This window comes from Mytilus edulis, chromosome 1 (genome assembly GCF_963676685.1).
Source record: "Mytilus edulis chromosome 1, xbMytEdul2.2, whole genome shotgun sequence".
Lineage (NCBI taxonomy): Eukaryota > Metazoa > Mollusca > Bivalvia > Mytilida > Mytilidae > Mytilus > Mytilus edulis.
In genome coordinates this window covers 119722107-119734464 of record NC_092344.1, presented here as the reverse complement: position 1 = coordinate 119734464, position 12358 = coordinate 119722107, and the positions used below count along the sequence as shown (strand labels likewise).

At 32.6% G+C, this 12358-nt stretch overlaps 1 protein-coding gene across 1 annotated transcript; it reads right to left on the bottom strand.

Moving 5' to 3' along the window:
- Positions 1 to 1148: 1148 nt before the first annotated feature.
- Positions 1149 to 12015, bottom strand: LOC139503514 (uncharacterized). The gene is made up of 5 exons (XM_071293310.1): positions 11910 to 12015; positions 7851 to 7909; positions 7155 to 7365; positions 4837 to 5007; positions 1149 to 2087 (listed from the first exon to the last, which is right to left on the bottom strand). Exons 3-5 carry the CDS (start codon positions 7363 to 7365, stop codon positions 1834 to 1836), a joined length of 636 nt encoding a protein of 211 aa, XP_071149411.1. The 5' UTR covers positions 7851 to 7909; positions 11910 to 12015; the 3' UTR covers positions 1149 to 1833.
- Positions 12016 to 12358: the final 343 nt, after the last annotated feature.

The following is a 12358-nucleotide window of genomic DNA, read 5'->3' as shown; positions in this document are numbered from 1 at the left end:
ACAGAAAAGTAGAAAGACCTAACTATATGACTGGATTCTTTTATTTAAAAAAAACCCACAAAGATCAGGACCAGGTCAAAAGAATCTTAAAAAAAATATCTATTGGCTTTTGACAAAAAAAAACAACAACAAAATAGTTTGCTAATGAAAAAGTAAACGATTGTCGGACCACATCTGAGACACAAGTTATCAATTTCAATAACCATCGAGGTTCAAAAGACATCACGTACCACTTAAATAATACTGGAGATCAATCTGTTATCATTATTGAATCGACTTTCTTCTCCTCCCACAAATATGTATACAATAATTGCTCAGATTTTTGACGGAAAGTCTGTTTTTCTCTTTCAGGGCGACTTTCATTCATGGCTTTTATGAATTATTTCTATTGATCGTTTTTGTTTATTTCTTTTTTTTTCTTCATTTCATCGATTTATGAATTTCGAACAGCGGTATATTCTACTGTTGCCTTTATTTAGACTTTTAAATATATCCATATTGATGAGGTTTTTTTTGTATTTCTCCTTGATTTTTAACATTTACTAAATACATTCGCACAAACAGCTCCTACCATTAAGGCGTCTGTGAATGCACAACCCCAAGTTAAACAACTATGCCTTTTCACACATTGTTTTCGTCTTTTCATTCACCAGATCGCTCATGGGCGATAAATGGTCCAATTAGTCTTTTGGACTATTTTAAATCTCGGTCTATTTCTGAAATTAATTCTTACATACTTTTGATTTTTTTAACCCTGTATGCTAACATTGCCAATGTGATATTTTTAAAATGGCTTGTATATACATTGAACGACAAATAAATGTAACGTACAAAATTTTCTGACGCCAGACACGCAAATCAATGAATGTGTTTGTTTATTTATTATGTCTGTTTAGTTCACGCATCATTGTAAATATAACGGAATTTGATGAGACTGTCATCAAAGTTAGAGGGTTAGCGCTTTAAAACCAGGTTTAATCCACCATTATCTACATTTGAAAATGCCTGTACCAAGTCAGGAATATGACAGTTCTTATCCATTTGTTTTTGGTGTGTTTTGTTATTTGATTTTGCCATGTGATTATGGACTTTCCGATTAGATTTTTCTCTAAGTTCAGTACTTTTGTGATTTTACTTTTTCTTCGAACTGTTTCATGCTGTCTTTAAAACGTGGACCGACTTGTCTTGGTCCTACTAGTGTTTTGTTCGAGTTGGCTTGTATCAAAAACCTTATGTAATGAACAAATAAAAGAGTTTAACTAAATAAACAACTGAAAGACATGATATAAATATATATTTCCAAATAAAGAATGTTTACAAACATTTATGGAAATTTTATCAGTAGTTCTAAAATTCAAACATGTGAACTTCTTGTAAACAATAGCAATAAATGTATAACAAACTTTTTATACTGCGAAAAGATTATTTACGTATCTATTGCATTTTCTTAAAGTTAAATTAAATATTCATTCAAAGGTCAATTAAGTTTTAATGTTTTTCAAAACTCTTCAATAGGAACTCAAATGTAACTCATATATATCTACCTTGTAATTTATCGATAAAATAACACAAAACCTGCACAGGTAATTTATTTGGTACGCTGTAGCCGATAAGAATTTGATATTTTCTGTTCTGTCTCCTGAGTATATAAATTATCATTGATATGTTTTAAGAAATGTTTCGTTGATCTCTTTGGTTATCCGTCTTGTCCTACACCAAAAGTCTGAACACTGATGACTCCTACACTATAGACACCTTGGGGAGGCTACAACAGTAAAGAATTCGCTAAAGGGGAACAACCTTATTCGGGAATACTTGATAGGTATAGGTCATTCATGAATCTTCGGTAGGCAAAGCTATTTGAGCCTGAAGTAGTTTATATTCAAATATAAACAACGAGAATGATATAAATGTAATGATCGCTGACAGGATTGTTACACCAAACGACCATCCAATAGAGTAACTTCCGGTTAAATCGATGCCTAACTGTTGATATGTTAAGATGCCATAGTGATCCTTTTGCAAGTCTGCAACGTAGTCTTTACCTTTAACTGCAACAACAATCAACGTCATCATACTAAAACAACCTGTAATAGAATTTACTAAATATACTATAATCAACGTCATCAAAGTAAACAACCTGTTAAAAAAAGTTCTAAATATACTACAATTAATGTCATCAGAGTAAAACAACCTATAATAGAAGGTACTAAATATACTGCAATTAACGTCATCAGACTTTAACAACCTGTAATAGAAGGTACGTATTTACTACAACCAACGTCATCAGAGGAGAACAACTTGTAATAGTATGTAATAGGACTAAATATACTACAATCAACGTCATTTGAGTACAACAACCTGTAAAAGAAGGTTCTAAATATACTACAATCAACGTCATCAGACTTTAACAACCTGTAATAGAAGGTAAGTATTTACTACAACCAACGTCATCAGAGGAGAACAACTTGTCATAGTATGTAATAGGACTAAATATACTACAATCAACGTCATTTGAGTAAAACAACATGTTATAGAAGATACTTAATATACTACAATCAACGTGTTCAAAGTAAAAACACTTGGAATATAAGGTACTAAATTTACTACAATCAACTTCATCAGAGTAAAACCACCTGCAATAGAAGGTACTAAATATACTACAATCAACGTGTTCAAAGTAAAACCACCTGGAATATAAGATACCAAATTTACTACAATCAACGTGTTCAAAGTAAAACCACCTAGAATATAAGGTACTTTACATATTACCGCCATCGTCAACAACATGTAAAAGAACTACAATCAAAGCATTTAGACTAAACAAGCTGCAATAAAAGGTACTAAATATACTACAATCAACGTCATCAGAGTACAACAATTTGTGTTAGAATGTAATAGAAGGTACTAAATATTCTACAATCAACGTCATGATAGTCAAACAACCTGTAATAAAAAAAGTACAAAATATATTGACAATACGAAATATTGTTAAGAAGGGCAACAGCATTAGAGTACAACTGTTAGGCGCGTAGCTACGTTTACGTCAAAACGCCCGGGTGTACACTTGAATTTTGATAACAAAAAAATTTAATCTAAAGAAAATAAAAAAGGACTTGTTAGAAGCACATCAGCTTTATAATTCTTTTTTCATTGGCTTGTAATTGCGGATCAAATTGACGAAATTTACTTTTCAGCCAAATGGTATCATATTATCTATTCGTTCATTTTCTGTCAAGTCTGAATCTGTTCTGTGAGTTCTATACTCACTTCCCATTTGTTTAAAGCAATTCATTATCTGCTTAGATTGGTTTTGTGGTTAACAGTTTTGTCGAGCCGAACGGTACATATTTATGACGTCATACAAAGCGAGACATTGCGATCCTAAATTTCGTCGGCGGCATAACGTTCAGTATGTTGTTCAACTTTTTTTTTAAATAACAATAACTTTGCCAAAACTTTGTTAAATTTTACGGATGTTGAACTGAAACTGTTTAAAAGAGTAAACTGATTGAGAGCATAATATTGAAACTATATGCAGTTAGTTTTCCCCGTGTTTTACGGACAAAAATAACAGGACTGCCGCTACTAATAGAAAACAGTCTGCATGGTTTACACAACAATTGCCTTGTCAAAATTTCATCGAATTAAATACAACTTTAGCAGAATCCAAGCAATTTTTACATTTTTCGTCTGAGGCAAAGTTTTGAAACTAAAATTGAAAATGGAAATAGGGAACCGAATGTGTCAAAGAGACAACAACCCGACCAAAGAGTAGACAACAGCATAAGGCCACCAATAGGTCTTCAATGCAGCGAGAAACTCTCGAAACCAGAGCCGTGCTTAAGCTCGCCACTAAACAAAAATGTATTCTACCTCAGTGATAATGGACGTCATACTAAACTCCGAAATATCCACAAGAAACTAAGATTAAAATCATACCAGACTAACAAAGGCCAGAGGCTCCTGACTTGGGAAAATTTTGTTCATTCATTTTTCAGTATTCAACTGACAGACTGTATGGCTTTTTTAAAAATAATTAATGCATAAACCCGCTTTATAGATTGTCATGCAATTTGGCCGAAACTAATATTCCAGATCAAGGACAAAATATCTAAAGAAAATGTTTGATATTTTTTTCCTGTATTGGACTGATAAATGGATTCACTTTGTACGGGAAAATCTCAGACGAGAACCAGGGTTCCACAGAACCCTTTACGATATCTAATATTGCATCTGAACTTCTCTAAAGATTAATTATTACATGTTCATTTACGAAATTTTGACATAAAAAGGAGTTTTTGTTGGTTGAGTGCCCCCACGGCTCTCTTTAAACATATTCTAAAGTTACTGGTTTTGAAATTTCTCTAAATTCAATGACCATTATATTTCAAATTAACAAAATGAATTTGATTTAACATAACAAATAAATCATTTAGATTCTAAAGTATGTTGCAACTGATAATTCTTTAATGACAGGAATGGTATCCATTCTCGATAACTCGTTAGCTTCCGGGGTTTCGCTCCATAGCTCTAACCCACCACCAGCAATTGTTTGACATGGACCCGTTTGGGGTCCTCAGACCCCTCGCCGAGATTCGGGCGTACACATAAAAATGACTTAGCTACGCCACTGACTATATATATTCTTTGCAACAAGCTAAAACAATGTTGCCGCCTTTGTGGATGTAATTAACGATATGTTTAATGGTAGATGCTTTAAATATAGTAAAACAACAACTTAATAACTAAAAACGAACACCGATTATCCATACGTTTGGGCGATTTACATTCTTCTTGTTCAATTTTGATTGATAATTTGTTAAATGTGCATACCTGCAGAAAAGGTAACAAGGGATGAAACCAGTGATATGTTCTTAGGATTCCAATAGTCTCCAAAGCCAACATTCCTCAAAACCAATATAATTACTGTTACCATTACGACAAACTCAACAATGTAAAACAGTAATGTGATTATCGCCAAAGCTTGTACTGCGGGAATAAACTCTGAAATATTGAATTATACTCAATTATTTAATAGGCCAAGTAAGAAGCAAATCATTGTAATACTCCATGAACTGCATAAATAAAATTTGTAGAAATATACATTATCATTTGAAAATAATAAGAAAATAACTTTGTATTAAATATAATAGTTCTTGAAAAACTGGTCATTATCGTGATACATGGACTGCCCTCAGGACAGTGGTATTGACTAAGATAGTGATAATGACTGAGCCGAAGGCGAGGTCATTATCGCTGTCGCAGTCAATAACACTGCCCGACGGGCAGTCCATGTATCACGATAATGACCAGTTTTTCAAGAACTATTATGTTTATTTCATTGAGAAACCATGTTTTGGAAAATTCTCATAAATTCAAAATGCCTACAACGAACTTGAGTAGTTGTACGATTTCTATGGCAAAGAGTGAAGACCAGTCGTAGTAATACTGCCATTCATTTAAGTGCATGTTTTCAGTATATAAATACTTATTAATCAAGTTATCTTCAATTTTATAATTAACGAAAACATATAATAAACATTAAATATAATCATATATTAAAAACAGGAACATTTTTCATAAAAGGTACATCTCTCTAAAAAGAGAAACCACGCCCCATCGGACATTTATAACAGAGAAATCACGCCCCAACGGTCATTATCAGACGGAAACCACGCCCCACCGGTCATTATCATGTAAAAGTTTGTTAACGACCGGTTTTCTGGTCCGTTTTTTTCTGTTAATGACCGCTGGAATTTATTACTGAAGAATAATGAATGTCATGTGACCCCTTTTAATCCAATAAGAGAATCTTATTCTCAACCGATATGAAATAATAAACGTTTCAGTTGTGTTTGTGGTATGAATATACAAAAAAAATGTCAAAATATTAATATTAAGAGATATACAACGAGAAATACATTGTATAATTGTCGTTCGTCCAAGATGCATTGCTTGATTAACATTCATCAGGTACACTCAAACAAATATATCTGAGAGCAAAAGAAGCATAAATACGTATAAATGTTGTTTGATTGAGTTCAGCCATCCAATTGATATTTTATAGTGTGTCTGATGTTCAGTAGTTGTCGTTTGTTTATTTGGTTCATAAGTGTTTCTCGTTTTTTATATAGATTAGACCGTTGGTGTTCCCGTTTGAATGGTTTGACACTAGTATTTGTTTGGGGCCCTTTATAGCTTGCTGTCTGGTGTGAGCCAAGGCTCCCTATTGAAGACTGTACCTTGACCTATATTGTGACTTGGATGAAGAGTTGTCTCATTGGCACCCATACCACATCTTTCTATATAGATATAGGAATATGGGGTGTGAGTGCCAACGAGACAACTCTCCATCCAAATAACAATTTATAAAAGTAAACCATTATAGGTCAATATACGGCCTTCAACACGGAGCCTTGGCTCACACCAAACAACAAGCTATAAAGGGCCCCAAAATTACTAGTGTAAAACCATTCAATCAGGAAAACCAACGGTATATCTATTTAGAGCTATTTGACAAAAAGGGGTCTAAAAACATAAGCAAAATTCATTTAAGGTCAACTTTGTATAATAGAGTTGGAAACTTACGCCTTTAATTATTTACGAATTAATTTATAAATAGGATTTTTTTGAAAAAGTCGTTAGACATGTAACTACCGAAGCACTGACTGCGGAGCTGATGATACCCTCGGGAACTAAGTCTACCGAGACTTGTAAAGACCTAGTGCTAGCAATCAGTACTTATTAAAAGACATTCGTCAAAATATGTGTTATGCCATCATTGTAAAATTATTTTCACATTAATAATATAGTGTCATCATTTACCCGCCGTTCAAGTTAAGAAAAAAACAATTAAAGATTTTTATTCAAATCATTGATTAAAAATCCAAGTTTCAAATTAAATACCCTGTTAGACTGAAGTAAATGTGGTTGTCTTATTAGTAAGAGTTCTATTGATACCAGTTTACAACAAAACTTGGGGAGGGGCGTACGGGTGCCTATAATAGCTTACATCCACTTCATTTTAGCTCTTTTGGGTGGTTGTCGTATTGGCTATCAAACCACATGTATAACCATGATAAAGATAAAATCATCTTATAGTTCGATATAGTTTTATGAAACATATAAATGTTAATAAATGTGGTGCCAACCTGGCTGCAATTTATATTGATTGCAGGTCCAACCAACGTCTTGGACATAATAACAAGCACTCCATAGTCCGCCTTGCATTCCTTGGTCGACATGAAGCCAGTTTGGTGTGGCCAGTCCAATCAGAAAGCAGAGAAAACCAGACAGGTAAACCGCTAAAGCAACCCTGGCAGCTATACAGTTACGGTTGAATGGAATACTATCTATTGCCATCTGGAAATAAAATAACACTTTGTGACATCAACATATTTAACAATACTTTCAAGCATACAATGTGCAAGTGTGTGTGCGTTTTAAACATCACGTTGTTTTTTGTGAAAATGCTTATAATACAGCATTTTTGACGAGTTTTTAATACTATATGTTGGTATTAAAAAGATTGTATCAAAGCAGATATGATTTCAAATACAAAAATACAGGCTTTTTTCTATTTTCTAATACAATAAACAAAGAACTGCCTGTCTTCTCGAAATGCAACACTGTGCTTCACTACATTTATCTTGTCATAAAACATAACATGACGTCAATACTACAAACAGGTTACATTGAAACTTAGTACAACACATTGCCGTCGTTTCGCTCTGATGTTACTATAGATTTATATTTGGAAAGAAATGCAAAATATTATTAACTTTATTTGGGTACCATGCAATTTCATAAAAAAAAGGATACAATTAGCTAAAAGATGTAATACGTACCGTATAAACTTCTTGGTTAATTAACCTTCCTTGTGAATTTTCATGATTAAATAGGGTATCTGATAAAGAATAAAGAAGGAAATAGGTAAATCAATAATGTTATGAAATCTAATCCAAAGTCATTGTTCCACTAAACAAAGAAAAAATAAGGAGACAACGCAACTAAACGGCCTAAATAACTTTAAAAAGGTCAGCAAGTAAAACCTATTTTAGTTCATAAGACTTTTAGTTCACAAGACGCACATTTGATGGAATAATGTCCAATACATTGGTTATTTGCAATTATTTGCAACCAACTTCGGGTTCAATGGTGAACAAAACGTTAATGAAAATTTAAAAAAAACCATAACAACACAAACTTTAAATCAACACATACTAGTATGTACTTCGCTCTTTGAACGGTTTAACAATTTAGTTAAAACTTTAATTAAAAGCTTTAGTAATTTAAATTTAATGTGAGAAACAGCCTTGCAAAAATCAGATGTTTCACTCATTTCAACATCTCTGTACGGGGCATCTTATGGCAAAATACATTTAGTGAGTAAAGTTGCATGCAACCCGTCTAAAAGTATCAATGGAATGCTATATAAAAATCAGATAGTTTGGCAATTTTTGTTTGCATATTTCTTGTAAACATTGACAGCATTATGTTAAATTACATTATACGTTTCGATTACTGAGAGAACAAGGTTTTTTTCCGATGCCTTCTCCTTAGTAGTAGATGGTAGGTTTTAACAAATAACAGAACATTGTAGTGCCATATTTATTATTGGTTATTGAATGGATGGCACTGCAATGTTCTGAGTGTCTATTATCCGTGGCACTGACCAAGTGGTAGTAAACGTACGATACTCAACATAACCGACTGATTGATGGCTAATTTAAAACATCTAACAGCAAATCCTAGACAAAAACATGTTCATGGTTTTTAATATTTGCTGATTTATTTTGCATGTAGACCGAAACGGTCCATCTTAAAAGAGATAGGAAAAACAGGCGTTCACCAGGTCTAGTTAGCGCACTCACATGTACATATGCAATTCTTTTCAGATTTATATATAAAGACATTAAAAAGCAATGTCTTGGGCGAGCTCCAAAATCATTTTTGAAGGCCTTGGAAATAAAATTATGCACAAAATTGTATTATATATAATCTTTATATGATATTTATGAAAAGTATATCAATTATTAATATCAGCAATGCCTAGGGCGATTTCAGCGCTAATCAATATTTAACAGGATTTATGTCCCTTTCCTATTAAAATTATAAAGAAAATTGTATGTTCAGCGCAATCAATTTTTACCATAAATTTTTTCAACATGTTGAACGAACACATTTATTTAGTACAACTCAACAGCATATCTCAATGGTTGGTCATCAACCTGACAGTGAGAAGTTGTAAGATGTAATCGCTTTTCGGATCTGTTAGTCAACTGCATTTTCAAATACTCATGTGCTCGAATTGCGAGTGTGTACGTGCTTAGAAAGACAACGTATGCATTTAAAAAATAAGTGCATTAGCGGGGGACAATTAACATATATTAATTAGTTTTAGTTCTCACTGTTAACTATAAAGGCTCTTCTTTTAACATCAACGATATATCTGATTGGTCATGTGAAGATTTAAAATTGCGAAATAATTAAAATATAATTGAAATAAAACAGGAACGGTTAGTACTAAGAAAGGAACTATGAACATGATGTTACGTAACTCTTGTTAATTCCTATCAGCAATATCAATTTGTCATGAAATAGGAATGATTTTCTAGCATGTTTTTTTATTGTGTAATTTATTTAACAAGACAAATACTGTTTATCAAAATCATAATGTTTCATTGTGAATTTATTCCTATCTGACTGAATCGTGAATGATTACGTCGTGAGTAAAGTAAAAGTTACAAACATCTGTATTATCACGGGTCACGTGATTACAATAACCTGTTGATTTACTGATGTAAACTATGTCTGTCAACATTAACTGATAATCAGGTGTGTTCGAGTGCTAACAGCATGAAAACGTATACACGATGGAGGCGTCACTACAATCACGTTTTCATAAATTGAAGAATTGCGTTACCATGCACGGACTATTATTTGAAAAATAAAGAAAATAGGAATATGTAAAAATCCAAATGATTATGCCTTTTATAATGTATAAATTAATTTTCTGTGCGGTGCAGGAACAGTAAACTAAAATTTTTGCGACGATAACAGAAACATGAACAAAACAAGAGGCCCCAAACAGCCTGTGTCGCTCACCTGCATCTTCAGCCATTTTTTTAAATAAACATCATCATGAAAGGGTAATAACGCTCTAAAGAGTTAACTGACAATAACAGCCATGTTGACATATTTGTATATCTCGTATTACTGGTATTTTTTTTCTATCTATTATGGTTTTCAAAATAATAAGGAAGAATGGAAACAAATCGTCATTATAGAGCAATAACTTAAGTAAACGAGTCGACTGATGATTTCGGTAATGTGTCTTATTTGTAGACATTGGACTTATTTGTCTTTTAAGTTTCTATAAAACTATTTTTACTTCTTTCGGCAAGATAATATGAGGGCTATAAGTCGTTGAGACAACGCCAAAAAAGTCGGAAGTCATCTAGACGTTACGGTGTTAAAAAATAAGAAATGTCTATATAATACTATTATGTTAAGTATTGTAGTTAATAGGTAAACACAGTTTCTAATAAATTACAAATTATGTCATATATAGATACGACGGTGAACAAAATAATGAAAAAAAACTTAAATGATACGCGTTCGAAATACCAAAGCCAGAAAGCAGAAAGTTGAATGCAAATACCGGGCCACGGAAAGAGTCGTATTTTAAAATACATGAGATATAATATTACACATACAAATAAAGGGGAAAATTATATATGATTTGTCTAATATCACAGAATCTTTGGACTGTAAAATGATACATTTCAGATGATTTCGTTTTTTTTGGGGGGGGGGGGGGGGGGGGGGTGGCACTTGTAGATCGTTTTGATATAACAAAATGTCTGATTTAAAACTCGCAGAAAAAAGAAAAAGGTATTTTTTGATTTTAACGTTATCTAGTTCTCTTGAAATTATTTGTAATCAAAAGAATAATTAATCCAGGATTTCAAATTACGAAAAAAAATCTACTCGTGACCAAACAACAATGATAATTACGCGCATTTGTGAATTAGTGTGTTGATCGGTCATTTGTTTAATATTTATCTAGATAAATTGAATTTTTATCACACACAATTAATTGGCTTTTGTTGGTGGGTGAAGGGGGAGGGGGAATTATTCAGAATGTGAGTTAGTTAATCTTACTACATTCAAATTTGTAGATATTTTTACAAGGCTTAGACTTGAATAAGCTATGATTTATGAGTTTTGTATTTTATTTTGTTGTGTGGGGCGGTGTACATTATTATGAGAGTAAACCTTACTGCATTCAATTATGTAAATATGTTAAAAAGACTTGACCAAACCATGAATGCCACAAAATTTTATTTTAGACGGACGGAAGAAGAACATTATTACCTTCTGCAGTTCGTTACTTGGGGTTTAACTAAAGAATGTTCTTAGATTATAATGATACGCAGAAGTAATTGTGGCATGTTTGTTAATGGTTATTGTGAACGTCTTAATTATTGCTATTTGATTTTAAACAAATAAAGTCGTGATTTCCTCACACATTACTCTTCAATACATTATAGAAGTGCACTTGCTCAATTAATGTTATACTTTAGGCCGATAAATGGTTTGTCTCTAAACAGAACAATGCTTAACCTGGTTCTTTACGTCGGTGTTATATTAAACAGCAGTAAAGTGATACAGCTAGAGTAATGTCACAAACAGTCGTCCACTTCAGCTACAACAAATCAATACGAAGAGAAGAATAATTATAGAATGTATCAACAATGAAACTGTGGTCCTCATGCTTATAATGGACGTATTTAGTAGAATAATCTGTATAAAATAAAGACATGCATTCATACAAACATTAAACGTCTAAATGTTACAAGCAATCACATGCACACATGCAACACAACACATAAATAATATACCTGGGTATCTCTCTTTGATGGATTAATCAATGACTGATAATTTGTGTCTGTATTGATCTCACAAGAACGACAACTCCTGTTCGCATTATATTTGTTATACTCTAGCAATCAGTGAGGGTTTGTAAACGCATTCCGATTCTGCATTGGTTTTAACGTGATAACTTAGACATAATTAACAAAATTATTGAATTTTAACTGAATCGTTTTAATCTTGGCCTGCTCCTGTTCTATACAAAAAGTCAGATAAATAGGACATCGGGCTCAATTCTTCTGTTCAACGTTTCCATTCTTATATTTGCCTTTTCTATGAATGAACAGTGGAGTTTAATCGGAAGTCCCGTAGCAATATCTCATTCATGCTTATTGCAATGATCAAACCGGATCATCTTAAGCCTTTTGCCAATTAATTTGAATATTTCACATATATCTCTCCATTTCGTTCTGATTAA